The sequence below is a fragment of the Physeter macrocephalus genome, chromosome 5 (assembly GCF_002837175.3).
Source record: "Physeter macrocephalus isolate SW-GA chromosome 5, ASM283717v5, whole genome shotgun sequence".
In the NCBI taxonomy this organism is placed as follows: domain Eukaryota; kingdom Metazoa; phylum Chordata; class Mammalia; order Artiodactyla; family Physeteridae; genus Physeter; species Physeter macrocephalus.
Window position 1 is genome coordinate 6,686,074 of NC_041218.1, and position 21,726 is coordinate 6,707,799.

General features: G+C 55.5%; 2 protein-coding genes across 5 annotated transcripts in view; both read right to left on the reverse strand.

The window, feature by feature from the left end:
- Positions 1-7,014: 7,014 nt before the first annotated feature.
- Positions 7,015-12,584, reverse strand: ATP6V0E2 (ATPase H+ transporting V0 subunit e2). The gene is made up of 4 exons (XM_024127743.3): positions 12,388-12,584; positions 10,577-10,624; positions 9,163-9,280; positions 7,015-8,733 (listed from the first exon to the last, which is right to left on the reverse strand). The coding sequence occupies exons 1-3, from the start codon at positions 12,582-12,584 to the stop codon at positions 9,187-9,189; spliced, it is 339 nt and encodes a 112-aa protein (XP_023983511.1). The 3' UTR covers positions 7,015-8,733; positions 9,163-9,186.
- A 176-nt stretch (positions 12,585-12,760) lies between these two features.
- Positions 12,761-21,726, reverse strand: part of ZNF862 (zinc finger protein 862) — a 32,020-nt gene continuing 23,054 nt past the window's right edge. For all 4 annotated transcript variants that reach the window (XM_028489608.1, XM_028489606.1, XM_028489605.1 and 1 more), the window contains 4 exons: positions 20,596-20,700; positions 17,633-19,747; positions 15,832-16,018; positions 12,761-15,224 (listed from right to left, as the gene is read on the reverse strand). In XM_028489608.1, coding sequence (XP_028345409.1) covers positions 15,212-15,224; positions 15,832-16,018; positions 17,633-19,747; positions 20,596-20,700 — 2,420 coding nt within the window. In that variant the 3' untranslated portion in view covers positions 12,761-15,211. The remainder of the gene's footprint in view (positions 15,225-15,831; positions 16,019-17,632; positions 19,748-20,595; positions 20,701-21,726) is intronic.

The following is a 21,726-nucleotide window of genomic DNA, read 5'->3' on the forward strand; positions in this document are numbered from 1 at the left end:
TGGTGCATGGGCTTCTCATCGTGGTGGCTTCTCTTGTTGTGGAGCACGGGCTCTAGGTGTGCGGGCTTCAGTAGTTGTGGTGCACAGGCCCAGCTGCTTCATGGCATGTGGGATCCTCCCGGACCAGGGCCCGAACCCGTGTCCCCTGCACTGGCGGGTGGGTTCTCAACCACTGCACCACCAGGGAAGCCCTATATTCTTTATATACTTATATTCTGTTCAGTCCTTTATATATTCAGGATACAAGTCCTTTGACAAATATGTGCGTTGCAAATATTTTTTCTTAATTTGTGATTAGTTTTTCATATTTTTAACGATGGTTTCAAAGAGCAGTAGAAAAGATGGGGCTGTCTGATCTCACCACCATCCCCTCCAAACACACCGTCTTCTTCCCTCTCTCTTCCTGGCACTAGATTCTCTAGGGTTAGGGGGACTTGTAGCTAAAATACATAAAGAACTTCTATAAACCAATAGGAAAAATACCCCCCCAAAAAAAACTAATAGAAAAGCAATCAAACAATATGAACAGGCAGATTAGAGAATTAGAAACCCAAATGGTCAACAAACAGATGAAAAGAGAGGCTCACCAGTGATTATTAGGGAAATGCAAGTTAAAACAAGATACCATTTCACACACATTATCTGATTGAAAAAATGAAAAAGGCTGAATAACAGATGAAGTCCAGGAGTTCATATAATGTTAGTAGGAGTGTAAACAATCGCTTTGGAGGGCCATTGGGCAATATCTTGTGATGTTGAGAGTAAACATCACCCAGAACTCTGCTCCTTACATGGAGACATACATCCTAAAGAAGTTCCAGCACATTTGCACAGACATATATAGGGATGCTGATTGTTTATAACAGGAAGACCTGGAGTAATGCAGGTGTCATCAGCAAGGGAGTAGAAACATAACGTGTATCACCCTGGGCTAGATCTATCTGTCATAACACTGCATCAGTCAGCTATGTCACCATAATCCTGCATAATAAACACCTGAAAAGCCTGACTTGGAGCAGCAAGCATTTATTTTTTTGCTCATTTGACTCTGCTTCTGCTGAGGTTTGGCCAGACTTGGCTCCAGGTCACCTTGTGATCAGTCCGCTTCCCATGTTTCTTCTCTGGGGTCGGTAGGCTGCCCAGGGCATGCATTTCTCATGGTGAAGGCAGAAGCGCAAGCCATCTGCTCTGCGGGCGCCTGGAGCTGGAGAAACCCTGGGAGCATGTACGTACAAGTCCCATCAGTCTGGTTGAGGAGTGTGCTGATGGCAATAATTTCCTGACAGCACTTCCAGCCTTCGGCACAGGACGTGAAGACGGCTGGCAGTTGGAAGTTGGCTGGTGTGCATGGACGTATTCGGAGCGTGGGGAGGTGCAGGGGGCGTTGAGTGTGGCTGCTAATATATGTGTCTACTATAGTCTATTATCAGTTTTGATCTTTGCTAATATAATAGGTACTGGTGGGGTTACGGTGTTGTTTCAATTTGCTTTCCTTGATTATAAATGATGGGAAGCATCTTTAAAAGTCATTTCTACCACTTCTTTTGTGATCTGTCTGCTTGACTCCTTTTCTGTTTACCTACTCTGTCCTTTTTATCTGGTTGATGACCTCTGTGTCTGTCATGAGTTGTAAATCGTTTCCCGTTTGTCATTTATCTTTTTTATTTAATTTTTTTCTTTTTGCCTTGCAGAAAATTAAATTTTAATTTAAATTTATCAAACTTTATCTTCATCACTGCTGGATTTCTTGTTTCCCCCTCTTAGTTAGATCTTCCCCATTACAAGATAATTTCTTTTCTTTTTCTTTCTTTTTTTAAGCAGAGGAGGAACAGGCTCAGAGCAGTTATTTAACTGTGACTTTGGGTCACAGTTAGCAAGTTGGAGGGTGTGGACTGAAGATTTTACCCGACTCCAAAGCGCATGTATCCTACTCAGTTTAGATGATTAAAAATTCAGGGGTCCACTCTGTCACAGTATCTTCGATTCAGACAACAAACAAACAAAATGCAAACTTTAACATACTTGTCAATCACAGTAGTGTACACGGTCGCCTTGCTCTCACCATAATTTTCACCCTTTCCTCCACCCTCATCACCATAAATCATTCAGCGTATAAGGGTAGCAATTATGCTAACAGTTGATCAGGAGAACAGGCTTGCTTCGAAATAAAAATAAACAGTTAAAATCTGTGGTGTGGGACTAACTCCGAACACCTCAAGAAAAGAAATGAGCTCTTCGGGATGGTAATCCCTCATTCACGGCTGGGCGGGGCGGGGGGAGCCTCCCCACACGCTTGGTCCCGAGGATTCCCAGCGGGCGCGTGCCTCCAAGCAGCCCGCGGGTTGGCGCAGACCGCGCAGGCGCGAGCCCCAAGATAATTTCTTTTTAATTCCCCCATGTTTTCTGCCGGTATATTTATAGTTTCATTTACATTTGTTAAATCTCTGATCCGGCTGGCATTTATTTTGTTGCCGGGAGGGAGAGAGTCCCGACGCTGTTCATTGCCTTTATGCATCTTTTCCTCATGGATTTGCTTTGCCATGTTTATCAATTTGAGTTTACTTCTGGACTCGTTTTCTTCCATTGATGTGTCTATTCATGTCCCAGCACCACTGTCTTCATTTCTGTAGCCTTTCATATTGTGACATTATAATACTTTTAAATATCTGGGAGGGCTAATGGCCCTGTAAATACTCGGCTTTTTTCAGAAATTTCCTGTTTATTTCTTTCTTTTTCTTCCTTTCTTCTTCTGCTTTTTTTTTTTTTTTTTTTTTTCCGGCCGTGCAGCGAGTCTTGCGGGATCTTCGTTCCCCAACCAGGGATCGAACCTAGGCCCTCAGCAGTGAAAGCTTGGAGTCCTAACCACTGGACTGCCAGGGAAGTCCCCCTGGTTATTTCTTACATGTTTATTTTCCCTGAGAACTTTAGAATTCAGCAGATCTAGTCTAGTACCCATTCTCTCTTCTCCCCTCACTCTCCCAAAGCATTGTTTTCATCAAGAGGACACTACATTTATAGATCACATTAAGGACATTTGACACGAAGCATAGAAATACAGATGCATACACAGGCCCCAGGTATTTTTCATGGCACTTACTTCCCAGGTCCTATCTCACACGTCAAAGTACTCAGGGGGCTTGCCACTTCCTTTTCCACAGGGTGGATCAGTGTGGTGTCCATGGTGGGAACAAGCAAAGGTGAAGGAAGCTGAGATCCTGGCAGAATGAAAGGTGCCATAGAAGTAAAGAGTTACTATGTAAAAGTGGTGTGATTTATTGATGGCATTTTTTTGACGACGCAGGCACTTTAATCCATTCTCTCAGCTCACAGTCAAAACCTCTACGAAGCAGGCACTAGTGCTATTATAAAACTGAAGCTCAGAAAGACTAACTAACTTTCACTCAACTAATAATCGGGAGGAGCTGGACTTTGAACCCAGGAAGCCCAGGTCTCGATTCTCTATCTCGACCTCGAAGCTGAGCTGAGGCCGTTCAGTCAACAGCTCCTGGAAGGCCGGGCAGAAAGAAAAAAGAGAAAAATGTGTTTGCCAAATCAATTGCTGCAGACCAAGGGCACGGCCGTTGCACCTAGGATCACGACGGATCAAGGCTGCAGCCTCTGCAGTAACCCTTCCGGCCTCCCGTATTCCTGCTTACGAGACGGAGAGTGGGTGGGCGCAGAGAATCATCTCCCTAATGTCTGCCGGGCTTTGTCAGGGGAAGAAAGGCTGACCTTTGCAGCAGGGGGGAAGCCATGCTACAATCCCGGCCCTTAATCCTGAGGTTAGGAAGCTGAGGTGGGGCTTCTGCGGGTTTCTGAGAATATCTGTCCCAGCCCTTTTCCGGGCAGATGCCTGCAGGGTGAGCCAAAGTTCTACTGGGCTTGCGCGATTCTCCCCCCCTCCCCCGCCACCGCCGAGCCCCCCACCCCCATCTGGCCTCTGCTGGACCACATGGCGCTGGGATTAGAGTCCGCTCAGGCACCCAATAATCCCCTAAAGCTTCGGTGCTTCCTTCTCCCCAGGGCATGGTCTCCAGGTCAGAAGCTCCGGGTCCTGCTGGGAACGGCTCACGGGGGACCCTGGTGCTCAGGGTACCAGCTTCCCTCAAGGTTCCCCAACCTCCTCTCTGGGTTGCTAAACTGATTAAATTTTTATCAGTCACTTGAGGGGTTGAGATTCTAGAGTAGTGATTCCCAACGTAGGGGTGGGGGAGAGGGACTTGGACCCCCAGAGAACATTTCAGAATGGCTGGAGACATGTGTGATTGTCAGAGCCAAGGGCAGGGAGACTGGTTCTGCTGGCATCCACTGGGCAGAGGTCAGGGTGCTGCTCAACATGCTACAACGCACAGGGCAGCCCCGCCCCCAACGGTCCCCAGCGGAGAACTATCCAGGCCGAACTGTCAGCAGCGCCGAGGTAGGGAACCCCTGTCCTAACAGACGTGGCTTTGGTCCCAGCATTCTACGGGTTGCTTTGTTCCGAGTGATTCTGACGCAGGTTCGTCACATGGAGTGTGGGCTGAATTAGCAGAGACTTTGGTCACCCGCCCTCGCTCTTCTGGTTCCAAGTCAAGCAAAACTGTGGCGGCCGCCCAGTGACTTCATTCCTGGAAGCCCCAAGGTTTGTAAACAAACGTCGCGTCCAGCACAAGGACTTGGAGAGTCTCAGGAACAGCAGCAACCAACCCCACTTCATTTCTCTGCTCCTCGTGTTCCCGGTGTTATCAACGAACCGACTTTTGTACAAAGCAACCCAAAGGCCCTCATCAAGGGCCTTGCTTTAGGTGCTTTATCAGGGAGGGGTGACCCTGCGGTCTGCAGTAACAGCCGTCTTCTGTAGGTAACTTTTCCTCTCCATTGAGAATCTGGGCTGATGGGTGTCCCTCCTATAGACTGGAATGTACCAGATCTCAGCATGTTGAGGTGGGAAAAAGTCACGGAAGATTGTTGGGAAGCCTGGCCTCAGAGCAGCATCCAGTCGGCAAGGCCCCTTAGTTCTTTGCCCTTTGGATTCCCCGGGCCATACCTGGCACCTTGCTGTTGTCATGACACATCCTTCAGGGAGGTTTCATCCAGGCTCTGGTACCACCTGGAAAATCATCCCTGTTCCCAGGAAGGGCCACGCTCTGAGGCCACAACCTCTCACATCAGTGCAGGGCGTTGCACTCCCAGGGGCGGCACAGCCTGGTCTGGAGGTCTCCGTCCCTTGGGCGGCACTGCCCTCTGCCGGCCACCTTCTGTACGTGCAGCTGAGCTAAGCTCAGCGGCCTTGTCTTCTCCACAGGCTTGTCGGGTCAGTCCCAGGATGGTCTCCCAGGCTGCTCCCCGCTCCGCCACGAGGGCTGGTGCAGGGGTATCCCACCCCCAGCCACTGCCCGTCTTCAGGGATCTTTTGCTACTTGTAGTTGCCCTGAGCACCTAGGTCAGAGGCCGACGTTTACTGATGTGCCTCCCACTTGGCAGGGGAAGGCGGGTGGGAGATACTTCTTGCCTGAAACAAACAACGAGTCCGTGCACAGCAGGCACTAAGAGACTTGACCAGCCCGGCCTGGCTTCTGGCCGCCTAAGGCCGTAACCCTGGGATGACCTGGCCCCATGGAGTTCCTGTCTGACCAAGCCCTGGGCTGTCAGAAGAATTTACTGCTTGTTCTAGCCAATGCCTGGCCATAGGCCTCTGCCGCCTAGCCCCTCCCCCCTTCCTGAGAGCATTTACCACTGTGAGTCTTTCCTCTGTCCCTCTGGGAGGTAGGTGTATCTCCTGCAACCCCGGAGTGGCTCCCAGGGACCCTTCCTCGGAGATGAAATCAGGAAGGCCCGGGCCTCTGTCCCCCAGTCTCTGTGGCCTACTCACACTTAACGCCAACCCATCCTTTGTGACTTTTCACTCTCCTGGCTCTACTTGGCCCCGCTCACCCCTCCCCTCCGCTCTCCCTCTCCCGTTAAAGGCCCAGTCACCCTGCAGGGGCGCGGACCCCACGGAGCTCACATTTCCCTACTGTCAGTCGTTTCGGAATAAAACCCGATTCCCCCTCTGTAACTCACGTCTGGTTGTGTGCATTTCGGAAAAAACCCACTCACCCTGCAGCCCCCCTCGGAGTGGGGTGACAGCTTTGAGAGGGGCACCCTCCACGCAAAGCGGGCGGGCACAGATCCTGCGAGGGCGTCCCAAGCTCCCCCTCCCTGAACGGCTGCACAGGCAGAAAGGGAGGGTGGGAAGACAGTGTGCTGGGAGGGGGTCTGCCAGCCCTGAGCTGCAGAAGCTGCCCAGAGAGCAGGGGGCGCCCCCCGGGACCCGGGGAACAGAGGCCGCCACCGAGTGGTTCCATGAGAACTCAGGGACAGACATATACACCCCATGTCTTCAGGCCACATCTTCCTCCTGAAGACCAAACCCACGTATCCTGCCAGTAGCTGGGCGTCTCCATGGGGATGCCCCGGACACACCCAGCTCACCAGGACACACAGGAAACCCCAGGTCATCACGTGCCCTCTGCGGCCTGTCGCTGAGAGGTTCCGGCCGCCAGGTACCGGGCACCGCATTTGCCCCCTCCTCACCACAGGGTCCACCCCGCCTCCTCCCTCCCCCCACGGCCAAGGCGCTGGTCCCCTTCAGCTCCTAACTAGACCTTCCATTCGCCCACTCGTCCTGTCCTCGCCACCACTCTCAGCCGAGGCCCATTATGCACCCTGTAGAGATGATCCTGGAAACCAGGTTGGGTCACATCGCTCCCCTGCTTCAACCCTTCTGTGGCTCCGCATTCTCTCTGGATGCACTCCTCAGGGCTCCGGGTCTCTCCTCCAAGCACCCTCCTTGGAGGGTGCCAGCTTCCTGCGGGAGCGCCAGCTTCCTGCAGCTCCTCCCAGGAGCTCTCCCTCAGCTCACTCCATGCCCCTGCCCCAGGCAGGAAGCTCATGCCCGCCCAGGCCAAGCACGGAGCCAGCAGGCTCCCGTGTATGTAGCGGGGCATGTAGGGGTATTAGGAACGATGCAGGCCACGCTCTGGAATGTTGGGGACCGGCTTTATTGCAGAGCCCCGGGGGCCATGCACTCTGTAATCTGGGGCACAGACGGGTGGCGGGCAAAGTTGCACCTGAACGCGTCCTCCGTCTTCCTCCTCCTGCCTGGCCTGGCTCTGGGCAAAATCCAGGGAGGCGGTATTCTCGCTCAGGTCTCAGGAAGATGTAGCCTCCGTGTCCACATCCCAGAGCTGCAGCTCCAGCAGCTGCCCGTCCCTTTTCCTGTGCCCCAAATCCACCCACCGAGGAAATGGGAATCAGATGGGCAGGGGAGCGGCAGCCAGCAAACTTGGCCTCGGCCAGGACTTGGCCACCAAACAGGAATTTCCTCACCACTCGTTAGTCACTAGACTCGGGTCAGGCTTCTAGCCGCCAATGGAGACTCAACACCTCCGCTCCAGGGGGGCCACGGAGGTCAGCACAGGAAGGGAGCTGGAAAGGGGGTGGGCGGGATGTTAAAGGGAGGCCCCGATCTGAGCAACAGGCCAAGCCCGGAACCAAGAAATCCAGGTGAGACATACCACGTTCTACCACCACTCCAAAAACGATGCCTACTAAACAGAATGCCAATCAACTCAACAGTCAATAAATACAAGAGACTGCCTTCTTCCCCGGCGAGGCAACGTGGCACAGCAGAGTGGGGGGGACTCCAATTAGCTCTGGGGCTGTGGGCAAGCGTCTGAGGTCTCCACCCCAACTCCCCTAGGAGAAGGGAGGCACGGCTGGGGCCCCAGGTTCCCTCTGCTCCGAGGCCCGCACGCTCTCCAGGCGTCACCAGGCCAGGGGCTCCCCCGCCCTGCAGCATCTCAGCAGAGCCCAGCCCACACAGCACGCGCACACCTGTCCCTCTTCGCCCTCCCTCGCTCCAGGTGACCTACGTGCTGCTGGGAGGGGCTCTGCAACCCACCCTCACCGCCGCCAGGGTCTAGGCCTGGCCTCGGCACGAGCTGCCGCTTCAGCTCCTGCGGTGCACAGGCTGAACCTCCGGGACGGGAGGGAGGTGATCCAGGTGGGGAGGAAGGGGGAAGAGGATATTCTGAGGAGATACCGCTTCCTGAGCAAGACAATGTAAGTGACTTCGTGGCTATAAAGGATGCTAAACATACATGTTTCAATCCTGATCCAAATGACTATGATGCTTCGGATCGTAATGTTTTGTGGGACTGTGTTCCATTTCGTCAACAATTCCAGAAATTTCACATCGAAACGTGTCAAAAATTAAAGGGGAACTCCAAGAAGGGCCTTTGCCACACCTGACCGAGCCCCTCCATCTCACAGGCGAGGAGGCCCACACAGGCGGACGCTTCCTGGGGTCACACAGCAGGACAGTGGCAGGGCCCTGCCTCTTCCCCCAGGGCTTCCTCCCTGGCCTGGCCCACCCGAGGCTCGAGCATCCCGGGCTGCGAGGCCTTCTCCCCAGGACGCGCGGCCTTCTCTGGCTGCCCCATTGTGTAAAAGGCGCAGCCCCACCCTTGTCAGCTCCTGGCCTGGACCTACTCGGAAGCGGACAGTGGGAACCTGGGGGCTGGACATCTGCTCCAGCCTGGCTCTGAGCTCGGGGCTTCCAGAGGCCCAGACTGGCTGGGGAGGGCGGTACTTTCCAGAACCAGGCAGGCCTTGGGGGAGGGAGCACGGAGGGAGTGGGACACAGTTGTAGGGGTGACAAAAGGGTCATCAGGGACAGTGGAGCCAAGGTCATCCAGAGAGCTGGGGCACCTGAAAAGCACATCACAGAACAAGTCACGGCCTCGCTGCGGAGACCCTTCTCCCCCAGTCCCGCCCTGGAGAGCCTGTGCCCGTCACCCAGCTCACCTCAGACAGCCCCCTGCCCAGTCGGCGTCTCACCGCTCCCTGCCCCCGCCCTCCCCTCACTCAGAACAGATTCTGCAGCCGGCCGCCTCCTCTGGGGCGTGCAAACCCACAAACAAGGCGGGGCCCACGCGCTCCCCCCAGGACCCCGGGTCTTCCGTCCATCCCTGCCGCCCAGTGCAGCACTGGGCAGGAAGGGAGCACGTGCTCAGCATTTTTTTTTTTTTCTTAATAAACGAATGCCTGAATCCACATGCAAAGTCTTACAACCCTGCCCGACCTTGTCCTCCCGCCGCCCCGGGCCCCTCCCCACCCCTGCCCGCTGCCCAGCAGTACCTGGGGCCGAGGCGGCGGCAGTGGTCACTCCCACAGGAAGTGCACATACCAGATCGTCTCATTCTTCAGCTGGGGCCCGAACAGGGGGTTCAGCTGAGCCAGGATGGCGATGAGCCAGCTGCCAGGGACAGCACAGTGAGGGTGAGCCCAGACACAAGGAACTCTGCCGTGCACACCTCACACCACGCCTTTGATCACATGACCGACCCAGCAGCAGGGTCTGGGTCCTGGAGGGAAGGGTCTCATGGAGCCATCCACACTGCGGCCGGCACGGGGGCTCAGTCTGGGGCGCGTGGGTTTGGGTTTAGATTTGGTTTGATCTGATGTCTTGTAGATTTATAAGATCCCTGTGCTGGGGCTGGACCCTGGGATTAGGGAAGAGGTAAGACGGCCTCCAGGGGCCCAAAGGAAGCCATACCGGCTTGATTGAGCATGAGAGAGGCCTCCCTCAAAACCAGAGCTTGGATTTATCCCTCCGTTTGGCAGCCAGGGTGATTTAACATGGAGCAACCTAACATAGGAGGACTGGGGAGGCATGGCAGAGTGCCTTTTTTGTAAAAGGGGAGGGGCTACCATGAATGGCAGTTTTAGAGAGAGAACATCTAGACATGAAGGACCTGGAAATGGATTCCCTCACACTGTCCAGGTACTCGCATCTCTTGGAATGTTTTCTATATCCCAGGGACCTTTTCCAAGTTTGAAGACTACTGCTCATCCAGTGGTTCTAAACTGGCTGCATCACAATCACCCAGGGGCATGCATTAAAAATATGGATTCCCGGGCTTCCCTGGTGGCGCAGTGGTTGAGAGTCTGCCTGCCGATGCAGGGGACGCGGGTTCGTGCCCCGGTCCGGGAGGATCCCACATGCCGCGGAGCAGCTGGGCCCGTGAGCCATGGCCGCTGAGCCTGCGCGTCCGGAGCCTGTGCTCCACAACGGGAGAGGCCACAACGGTGAGAGGCCCGCGTACCGCAAAAAATAATAATAATAATAAAAATTTAAAAAAAATATGGATTCCCAAGTGCAGATCATGAGAATTGTGATTTAGTGGGTCCAGGGTGGAGCCCTAAAAGCTGTGTTTTTACAATCTCTCCAGGTGATTCTGATGTCCCATCAGGTACAAAAGGCACTGAGCTGGCCCAACTCACTCATTTTGTAGATGAGAAAACTGTAGCCTATGAGCATGACAGAGCTTGTCCAGGTGCTACATTCAGAACCACAACCCAGAGTTCATGACTTCCAGCCCATTGCTCTCTTTGCCTCTCCAACCGCCTCCTCTTCTGTGTTTTACAGCCTCAGCCTTTCAAGAGCTGAACGTGCCAGTACCAGGACAGAGGGGAGAGCAGGGCTGGGAAAGGAGGAAGGAAGGGAGCACAAAGGCCCCAGCTGACTTTGAGCTGGGAGAGCAGTACTTACAAGAGGTAACAGCAGACAGCGGTGGCCACCAGCATGGTGATGATCACTCTGCAATGGGAGAGGACGTCAGGTCAGGACGGATGGAAGCATGCCCTCAGGAGGGCTGGCCGAGGCCAGAGAAAGAGCTCTTGTGCCAGCCCCTTTCCCGTCTGATGCCACCTGAACACAGGGAGGCTGAGTTCTACTCAGGGTAAGAATTGCCAGATGGGGGGCTTCCCTGGTGGCGCAGTGGTTGAGAGTCCGCCTGCCGATGCAGAGGACACGGGTTCGTGCCCCGGTCCGGGAAGATCCCACGTGCCGCGGAGCGGCTGGGCCCGTGAGCCATGGCCGCTGAGCCTGCGCGTCCAGAGCCTATGCTCCGCAACGGGAGAGACCACAACAGTGAGAGCCCCGCGTACCGCAAAAAAAAAAGAATCGCTAGATGGAAAATAAAAACGCCAAGTGTCACCTCTTGGGGAGGCCAACCTTGATCACATCCAAGTTACAATATAAATCTTTCCCTTCACCTATCTGCCTTCTCAGTCACCCACTATTTCTCCATCTTAATGCAAACATGTTGGGAAAAGACACTGCACAGAGCTGCATTTGCAGCCACCCACCAGGGAGTGACCTCTGGAATCCAAAGTTCATTGGGCAAAGGGAAGGAAGACAGAAGACCGGAAGACAGGGCAAGAAGCAAGGAGGCCGTGAGCCATCTCTGAGGCACAATGAGCAGTTATAATGAGAATAGCAACTGGCTACCTTGAATCTACTCAAACGCTGGAGACAGAGGCTTTAAATGCAGGAGGAAAACTTCAGAAGGAAGAGCTCACCAAGGTTTGCAGGGGAGGCGAGGCACTAAAATGGTTTACAAAGTGAGGCCATGGGACCTCAGCCCTGCAGGTCCTTTTTTTTTTTTTTGCCACTCCGTGCAGCATGCAGGATCTTAGTCCCCCAACCAGGGATCGAACCCTTGCCCCCTGCAATGGAAGCCTGGAGTACTAACCACTGGACCACCAGGGAAGTCCCTAGCCCTGCAGATCTTTAAGAACAGAGGCAACACCCAAATGCAGCCTCCAGCCGAAGCTAAATCTAACCCAAACGAGGCCCTAGGACCTCTGATCTAAAGTACTTGAAGTTGGTGCAAGAGCAATTAGCATTTGATCCATTCTTTCAACATTACCAAGCACCGGGCAATGGGGTCTACAGTGGTGAACAAGACAATCTTCCACCTCGAGGAACTTGTAATCAAGGGGAGAGAGCGCTTTACAGCTGCAGATGATATGAAGCAGAAACTGGTAAATGGTGCAAGAGGTAGAGAAACCTGCTAGAGGACCTTCAAAAAATAACGATACTGGCTAAAAATTATTCAATACAATACGTGCCATGCACTAAGAGTCTTATATACATTATTTCGTGTAATCCTCACAGCAGCCTTAAAAGGCAGGTACCATCATCACCCCCAATTACCTAAGAAGAAATAAGGCTTGAAGGCGTGACAGACGCTCAAGGTCACAGCTGGGCAGGAGTGGACAAACTGCATCAGTGTCTAGCCAGAGCCTTTACCTTTACAGGCTGGAGGCGGTGACCCGTAACTGTCTCCACCTTTCTAAAGCACGACCGTCTCTGCCCTTTGGCCCCGACCGCCTGCCTGTTCCCTGCTGAACGCGGCCCAGCACAGACCTGGGAGGAGGAGTGGGGCGCCGTGCGCGCGCCTGGACAGTGCTCGCTGCACCGCGGGCCGCCGCCGCCGCCCGCGCAGCCGCCGGGGGAGGGGGTGGGCGCGGCCGCGAAGGCGTCCACAGGGAGGCTGGGCCGCGCGCGATCCTTACCCGCGGTTGGGTCCTTTCGGCACGAACCAGGGCCCGGCGATGCCGATGAGGCCCCAGAACGTGGTGAAGATGATGACCGGGAGGGCGAAGGAGTGCGCCGTCATGGCCCGGCGCGGGATGCCCAGGCCGGGAGGCGAGTCAGAATTGCAGATGCTCCGGTGCGCGGAGGTCCCGCCCGGGCAGCGGGCGCCGAGCATGCGCAGCAGGACCCGGCCGCCTAAGCCTTCAGCGAGCCCGACCCGCGCAGGCGCTCCAACGCGTCACTCGGGGCGGGGGCGGGCTTCGCTCTGAGCCAGCGATAATTAGCTTTGAGCATCTCCTCCAGTTTGCTAGTTTGGGTTACGGGATTAACAGGACAGAGGCATGTGTCGAAATAAACTCTGCTTTATTCAAATAGCAAAAGGTTGAGACTCAGACATGGTTTTTTAAACCATGTTTTGCACATGGTTTTGCACATCTTTGAAACCAGAGGAGGAGAGAACATCCCTGGGCCAATCACCTGGGGTGACCTCGGGTGACAGACACTTGGATGAGGGAAACGGCCCATCTTCACACTGTCCTGCTAAATACTTAGCACCCTAGGAACTGAACCCGGGCTTCGAGGGAAGCAAAGGGTCTGGAGTAGATTACACTCCAACGTGTCTGGCTAGAACAAGGGGTCGGGGTCCCTCCTTCCCGCCTGCTCTCTATGGCTACTGACCTCAAACTGTCAGTTAAAATGCTGGTCACTCAGAATGTCAGCCCTGTGAGCATCAGTCTACGGAGATCGCAGGTAGGGAACGAGGGTGGAGGCGTGGCTAGGGCTCTGGCCAAAGGCAGAGAGCTTGCGCTCCTTCCATCCCCAACGCCCTTCAGCTTGTTTTTCTGTGAGGCAAAAATAGGAAGGCTCTCCAACAACAGGGTCTCCAGGCCCTGGGGTCTGAAATGCTGCAAGTCTCTTGAAACAAAATGAAATGTCAGCTTGGGCAAGGGGTCTCACCACGCCTCAGCCTGGGGTCCTGCACAAAATTGTCAGCGAGCGTCCTCTCTGCCATTAGCGAACAGAGGGGACCCAGGGCATGCCTGTGCCCCTCGAGAAAGTGGGTAGTGCAAATCCCTGTGACAAATAGCATTTTCAGTCGCCGCCCCCCCACCACCAAGGGGCCCAAGTTTCTCACGAGCTGGCATCGGAGGCTTCCTCAGAGCACAGATGTGGAGAGGCGGCGGCGTCCCTAGCTGGCCTCCACCTCCACGCCTAGACTCGCACAGGGAATCGTGCGTGTGGCACTCACGCACGGCGCTGCTCGCTCGACTAGCCTCTTGCCCTGAGGATTCTTAAAGGATGGAAGGTGCCGTGGGGAGGATGCCTGCGAGAAAGTCACCTCAATTTGAATCGCTATGGATAGGGTGGCGACTCTAACCCCCACTTTAAAGGGCCCTCCTCTCTTCCATCCCACCAACTCATCCCCGCAGCGCCTGGCCGAGTGCAGATTCCTGAACTCCCCATAGTGACCTGCGCGAATGGGGGAGGGAGGCCTGGGCTCCATCGTGGCCACGTGGACAGTAACACCGCCAGGGTTCAAGCTCCAAGGGCCCGTGGTACGCCTCAGCCCCCCGGAACACGGGGCTGTCAGGGAGGCAGTGCCACAGATGAAAAGGCAGAAAGCGAAAACGGAATTCCTGGCTCGAAGCTGAAGAAAACAGGAAAGCGATGGCGCGAAGGCTAAGTGCTAAGGGTGGGGTGCTGGGAAGGGAGAGTCAGAGACACCGGGAACCAGGGGTTCTGCCAGACAGTGAGACACTTGGTACCAGCATCTCAGGGGCTTTCGGCACCTTCTAGGAGTGGGAAGTGGACAGATGGCTGCCTGAGGGCCAGGCCACTTGGACCTGCATGACAGAGCAGGGACCCCACCTACAGCCAGGCAGCATGGCCAGGACGGAGCACTACCTCCTGCCCGTCTAGAACAAGAGAAAGGCAGCGGCAAAGAAGCCCTTCCCTCTAACCTGCCCTCGTTTCCCACCTGTGGTTAGGAAGGCGGGGCCCAGACACTACATCATCCTCAGCCAGAGGAGCAGCCTAGGAGCCTGCCCAAAGCAGCTGCCCTGGAAGGAAAAGTGCTTTACTTCAGGGCGGAAGAGGAGATGGGGTGATGGCAAGAGGACAACGGGAACCAAATAGTGCGGGACGCCCCCTGTGCCGCCAGGGTGGTGGTTCTCATGCTCGAGGGGGCCCACGAAGTTCCTGGGCGGCCTTGCTGGAAACCGTCCCGGGGATCTGATCAGGTGGGTCTGGGGTGAAACAGATTTAAACAGACACCCCTAGTGATTCCCAAGCTGGTCCCCAGAGCAACTTTGGGAAGAGTGGACCAGACCATTATGCTGAGGGCATGTTGAGAGAGCACCTCTTCCCATAATAAGGACGTTGGTGGCAAGGGACAAGGACAAGGGCTGAAGGCAGCCAAGTCCACTCTACAGCCTGAGGGCCGTCTTTCAGAGCTGGAGGAGCTGTCATCCATCAGTCCTGTGGCAGCTGGGGCACCAGCAGGCACTTGGATTCTCTACTGCCACTTCATGGAGAGGAACACCAAGGCACAGAAAAGAGGAAGGGATTAATCATGGTTGAACCACTGCCTGCAGCAGAGTCGGGACAGGATCCCAAGCCCCCCAAGTGCAAACTTGTCCTGTCCGCTCTGCTCCGTAGAAAACCCGGGCTCAGCACAACACAAGGGCTGCGACTGGTGGGAAACGCCAGGCCCCCTCCAGGGAAACACTCCTCCCATCTGGGAGCTGCAGGACGATAACCTTTCTTGGTTGCTCTGTGCCAAGGGCTTCTGCTTGCCTCATCCTAAAGGAAGGCCCTGGGAGGAGATAGAGAAAGTCTCTGACGCGAGGCTCCCATTTGAAGTTGAGGCTTCCCTGCTTCTGCCGTGGAGCCAGGGGGACAGATCCCAGAGCCAGGCCAGCTGCCCCTAGAGCTGCTCAGCCCAGGCCCCTTAGCGCGTGACTAGCCCACGCCACTCAGGCTGTGGGCAGCCCGCGGGGACGCTCCCCGGCTCCCCAGGCGCTGCAGTGCTCCGTTAAGCCCCCTACCCCCGACCGCCTCTCCCACCTCAGAAAAGGCCTCCTGCCACCAAAACATGGGGAGAAATCTTTCACGATGGAATTATCTCCTGAAGCACCTTAAAATGAGCTTGAGATACGAACCCTTCTGCACATTTAAGTGCTGTGGGGTCGCCGCTCAGCTTAGAGGAGGGCCTTGGTAAGCAGGCTGTGCGCCTCCTGATCCCCCCCGCCTCCCTGGGATGTGGGCTTAATTATCTTGTCACTGCCACTTCCCAGTGCTTAGAGAGCCCCCACCAAGCGAAGACTCTAGGGCAGCCTTGAATCCCAGGGCCTGTCACCATGATCACGAGGGCCAGGGAAGCAGGGGGTCTCCAAGGCAACCCCTCAGGGTCCTGCTCTTACAGGAGCGCTTTATCAGGACAGCCCAGGGCCTCTTGGCTGGGGTGGGGACACAGGAGTCCGTGGCGCGGCTCTAGGACGCAGTCCGTCAGGACCTCCATGGGTTCCCTGTAGGACGGGATGGGCGGCTTCTGGGTCACGGCCTCCTCCACGCGGAGCGCTCCCATCTTCTCCTTCCTGAGCCCCGCCCCTCGTGCGGGAGGAAAGGGAGGGTACGGTCAGACAGTGAAAACAGATCAGATGATAATCCCCTCCCCACAACCAACTGCGCCCCAAGGTATGCTCGGTGAAGAACACCTGGCAGAACAGACTGGAGACGGACAAGGACTGCTCTCTGCGGGCCGGATGGAGCCCCACTCTGCTGCCTTTCACCCCGGGGCAGCGGAGCTCATGGTGCGGGGGGGGCGGGGGGGCAACTTTGCTCCCAGGGGACATTTGGCAGAGTCCGGAGACCTTTTTGATTGCTACAACGGGGAGGGTACCCAGTGGGTGTGTAGTGGGAAAGGCCAGGGGTGGCCAGGCGCAGGACAGGCTCCCACAGCGAAGAACTACCTGGCCCCAAACGTCAGCAGTGCTGAGGCTGAGAAACGGCCTGGGAAAGAAGGCTTTATCATATACAATCTGGCCGTGTTCTCTGTCTGCTTCAGACGTACTAGTCCCATCGCGCTACGATTACAACTTGCAGAAGCGCGCAGCTGGCGGCGTCTTCTTCTCCTTCACCCTCACGGGTCGGGCACTGAGGGCACCTCACTCACCAAATGCGAGGCCGAAGGGCTCCTGTGCTGGAATCACCCTCCTTCCTTCTCTCCACTGCTGCTGCCCCCTCCCTGCGCCCACCGCCCAGCTGCGGGCCCAGGGCCACCAGGCTTCCTACGGAGCGTCTGTCAGTCCTGAGGCCAGTCCACTGCTGACGATCACAGCCCCCGAGGTGAGATGGCAGCGGAAGCAAGAGGACGGAGAGCCACTACAGGAAGACGCCGAGAGAGGAAAAACCTCGGCTCTGTCACTGCTCCGTGACACGGGAGCAGCCTGGAGAGGCTCTGGTTTTCTTTGGTGTTCAGTGACTACTTGAAAAGAGGAAAATTTCTTACTTGAGATTTCCGGTAACTTGGCCTCCAGGATAATGTCTCTTGCCCCTCAAGCCCAGTCCCCACCTGGCCTTCCAGGCTAGGTGGGAGGCTTTCCTCACGGACCCCTCCCCTGCCTGAAACCCCCAACCTTCTCCTCCACACAGCACCGTCCTCACAGCCCCTGTGACCTGCACCGACCTCTCCCCTCTGCAAACGGGGTCCGCACAGCCCCACGGGCATGTGGTGTCTCTGCCCTCGCTGGTCCAGTCCCCGAGCGATTTCTGGCAGTAGTCTGATCCTTTAAAGAGTGCCATGGGCACTACTCGCCAGATGCTGTTCTAAGCCCTTCACATCTATTAATTCGCTTTACAGATGAAAGACCACGGCACAGAGAGCCTGAGTTGCCAGAGGCCACGTGCTAGCCAGCGGCAGGATGAGGATTTGAACCTGGGCGGCCTTGCTCTGGAAATTCCTGCTCTTAGCTCTCTGCCCTGTGCCCTGCAGTGTGGCTGTCCTGCCTTCTAGCTGGATCATAATCTCCTGGAGGGGAGGTGTCCCGTCTTGCGCACCCACTGGTCTAGCAACTGGTTGGGCACGTGACGCCTTAGAGCAAGCCTACTGTGACAGCTGACTTGAGCAGACTCTACCGGGCTGTGAGCTCAGCGTGGGGTTGGGAAGCTAAGATTCTCTTCCTTTGCTTCCCCACGTCCAGGAACTCTGCCACGCATACTTACTTGTGTGGGAGCGGGGTGGCACCTGGGCACAGGTGTAGACGTGGCTGAAACGCCGGCCTGAGGAGGTCAGGTACCAGTGCTGGATGGCGGGCTGGGGGTTGTACTCTGTGACCGCCACACCATTCACCGCTGTCATCATGAGCATGTTCATCACCTCGTTGGAGAGCTTGGTCCTCTCGTCGGTCCTGATCCGGTTCATGGCACTGAATCCGCGCTCACAGCAGGAGGTGGAGACGGGCACACAGACCACCACTGCCACGAGCCTGCTGAGCAAGGGGAAGCGGCAGTCCTGGGCCAGGGCGTGCCTGCACAGCATGGAGAATGGCAAGTTCTTGGCGACGGCTTTCAGGCCCAGCCACTCCTCCAGCAGTGCTTCCTCACTGTATCCTGGGGGCAGTGAGAGTTCGAAATATCTGGCCAGGGCAAGAATATCATCATTCCCAAAACCGGCCAGTTCCATCCCACTTGGCCAGGCCATCGCGTCAAACACCTCCATGCTCTTGAGCTGCGGGGGACGGTCCAGGTCAAACCTTTGCTGGAGGTATTCAATCCCAGTCAGGATCATTCTCTCCCTGTCCGCCTGGAACCGCTGTTCTGCCATCTCCATTCTGTCCAGGAAGATGCCGTGGAGCCGCCCATCCCTGAAGCCGGCATTGAACTCCTCCTCTTTGGGTCCTGCCTGGTGACGGAGGGTCTCCAGTGCTACATAGGCCCGTCCGAGCGTGGCGTTCACCTCCGTGATCAGCACGATCTCCTTCTGGCACACTTCGGACAAAGGCCTGTAGATGCTCAGGAAGTCCAAGAGGAAGTGGCAGAACTTGACGAAATGGAAGCCCTTCATCAGCTTCAGCATGCCTTTGGCCCTGTGCCCGATCTGGCCACCTGCTTCCGCCACGCGCTGGAGGTGCCTGGCCAGGGCGGGCCAGCTCACGATGAGCGCGTTCAGCGTGCGCCTCTTGCTGGCCACCCACCTGACAGCGTTCAGGTCCTTCAGGCGGATGATTTCCTGCTCCAGTGGGGCCGCGCCTTCCTGCAGCTCCTTCAGCCTTTTGTTCGAGGACTGATAGAACTTGAAGACGGTTCGGATGTGCCGGTCACACTTCTTGACCAGGTCGATGCCTCCACAGGCGTCAACCACGGCCAGGTGTAGCCGGTGGGCCACACAATGCACCGGCAGCAGCTGGGGGATGATCTCCTGGAGCTTCTCCACCAGACCTCCTCTGCAGCTCAGCATGGTTGAGCCATCGGTTCCCAGGCCCACCACCCAGCCAGGCTTCCGGAAGGGGATGTCCAGTTCGTCCAGGGCAGAGATGATGGTCTCAAAGTATCCATCCACCGTCTCGCTGTAGAGTGGGGCCAGAGTGATGTAAGACTCCTTCACCTCCATCCCCTTAAAGTAGCGGATGTAAATGCCCACACAGGACTGGTCGGAGGTGTCTGTGGCGCTGTCCAGCAACACGCTCACACACGGGGAGCTCCGGACATCCTCAAGGATCTCCTTCTTCAGAGTCTCGGAGATGTATTTGATGAACTGAGTGCAGGCGGTGCGATTTCGGTACTTGCCCAAGATCACGGTCCCAGTGCTTTGGAGGAGTTGCAGGATCTTCTCAAAGTCGTTCAGGGGCCTCGAGTGGTACGCGATGGAATAGGCGGCATTGAAAAGGTGCTCCATGTCGGCCATCAGGTCACCGGAGATCTCGGGGACGAGGGCGGCCCGCGGGCTGTCTTCCTTGACTTCCAGGGTGTTGACACAGAGCTTGTGTGCTTTGCTGACTTCATGGTACTTTAAAGTCTCCACTTTAAAAGGACCCGTGTAACCTCGGACTAACCGGGATGACCTGTCGTGAAGACTAGGTCTGTCTCTGCAAGCCGAGCAGAAGAGCTTGGCCTCTTTGGGGTCGATTACCAACCACGGGAACTGCCCAAACCACGACCTCTGAATCGCGCGGGGTCTGAAAGTCCTCTTGCTTTTCCCCCGTCCACCTGCTTCTACCGCACAAAGGCTGGGACCGCAGTGGGAGGTGCACGTCTCCACGGCAGGAGCAGGAAGCAGCGCAGATGCTACGGCCGAGGCCCGCGTGCGCGCCTCTCTAACGGCCACCGTCGTCTTCTTCCCTTTGGAGCAAATCAAACTGTGCTCGGTTTTGCTGCCCAGAACTCTGCAGCCTCCTGTCGGCTAAGGCGCCCCAATTCAATAAGTACCCCTTATGCAAAGCAGAGAAGATGAACGTGATCCACCCTTCTAGGAATCAGTAGTGGCTTCTATTTAAACCCTTTCCCGTTATGTTCTCTGAAAGCCAGTCTGTCTCCCCAGGAGTTGTCTGCTAATCCTTGTGGGTTCTTTAGCCAGCCTCCCTCTCCCCATCCACATAGCTACCCTGAGATCACGTGACATCAGATGCTAATAAGCTCGCTGAGCACCTTGGCCACAGATGCTACTGGATGGTTTTAATCCTCTTTCGAGGCACCACAAAGAAGTGAGGTTAAACGTCCAAAAGTCTTCTTATGAGCCTTGGAAACAAGGGAGGCATAGAAGTATACACAGCAGCCATTGGCCAGTAAGCTCCTGACAGAGATGCACGAACTGCTGGCTCCCACAGGCCAGCAGTCCTGTCTCCGAACGCCAGAGGAGCAGGGCAGCAGGCAGCAGAGGCCCACGGCCGTGGGTCACGCGGCTCCACGTGACCGCCGTCCAGCACGCGCCTCCCCCGTCAGCTCTACCACAGCCGCCCCGTTTCACTTCTGCTCATCCAAGCGCCTTATCTTTCCCAAGCTGTCCCAGTTTCTCAGCTTCTTCTACACCGTGAAGGCACAGGGAGCTTCTCATTCACGGTTTTCTACCGATACGGGGCCTGGCGCACAACAGGCTCAGCACGAGGATGGCGGAACCAACACTGCGTGACTTGCCGTAGCTGCCTGGGCCCCTGGACATACCCTTCAGAGCCCAGCAGGTCGAGACCCACCTGGAGGACGGCCTTTCCCCCACTCTGGTCCGTCTGGGTCCCTGATCCAGGGTGCAGCTCTCCGCTCCAGTTTTGAGATCAGGTCTGGTTTGGCAGCAGCAGGCCCTGTTGCAGGGACGAAGAGTCACAGCGACATCACAGCTCTGGACTGTCAAGGCAAGCAGCCCATCTGAAAGGTCCAGGGAGGCCTCTGGGTGCACGTCCCAATAAAATCTTTCCAACCAGGGGCGCGAGGAAAGCATACCCATCTAGGGTGCCAATTTACTCTTAAAACCCAAAGAGGCACCAAATTAGGGTGCATCCCTTAGCTCCAGGGCTCATCCATGGGAGCATGAGGCAGCTAAATGAATCCAGAGGGGAAAGGGTGGAAACAGGAAGAAACACAGAGGCCGAAATAGAAGGAGGGGGGACAGGGATGATAAGGAGAGCCACACGAGAAGTGGGAGAGGGCCACCAACAACTGCCCCATGCACGTGCCCCCCAGCAACACCCACAGCTGGCCTTGGTGCAGGCAGCCAGCTACACGGGGCACCTGAAGAGCCCCTAACGCTGTCGACCACCTGCAGCGGAACCTGAAACCCGACTAGAAGAGATTCGCGTCTCTGGGTTACGCACTGCCCCCTACTGAAAATACGAATATTCTTCAGGGCTATGCGAAGACACTGCTTCCTTGATTTAAAGGAAAATCCATTCGTCTCTACTTACATGCTTTTTATGTATCTATGTGAACGGGTGTATAACCTTTCTTTGGAAAGACATATACAAGCCACTGGTAACTGCGGGCACTTCTGTGGAGGGACTGAAGGACAAGGTAAAAGGGAGGTTATTTTCACTATTCATCTTTGGCTCATTCAAATATATTTATATGTTCATGTGTGTGTCTGTATCCACATATTGACTACTAATAAAAATAATACATTATTAATCTGTGGTAGATTGAACACTTACTCATTTTCAAACGTCTCTAAAATGAGGGCAAAGGGATAATAAAAAGAAGTGTAAGCCCAAGAGAAACACTGCACTAGAAATGTTAATACATTTTTAGAAGAAGGAAAGGAGATAAAAGAGAAGAACTAACAGAGCTGGACACCAAATGCCAGCAGAGCGGGTAATAAGGAGAAAGAAGTGAAC

Excerpts from the sequence above, each read along its gene's own strand:
- ATP6V0E2 (XM_024127743.3), bottom strand. The coding sequence starts at position 12,584 with ATGCTCGGCGCCCGCTGCCCGGGCGGGACCTCCGCGCACCGGAGCATC. Across the intron at positions 10,625-12,387 it reads CCGAAAGGACCCAACCGCGG|AGTGATCATCACCATGCTGG; the intron begins GTAAGGATCGCG and ends CTCCCATTGCAG. Across the intron at positions 9,281-10,576 it reads GCTGTCTGCTGTTACCTCTT|CTGGCTCATCGCCATCCTGG; the intron begins GTAAGTACTGCT and ends TGTCCCTGGCAG.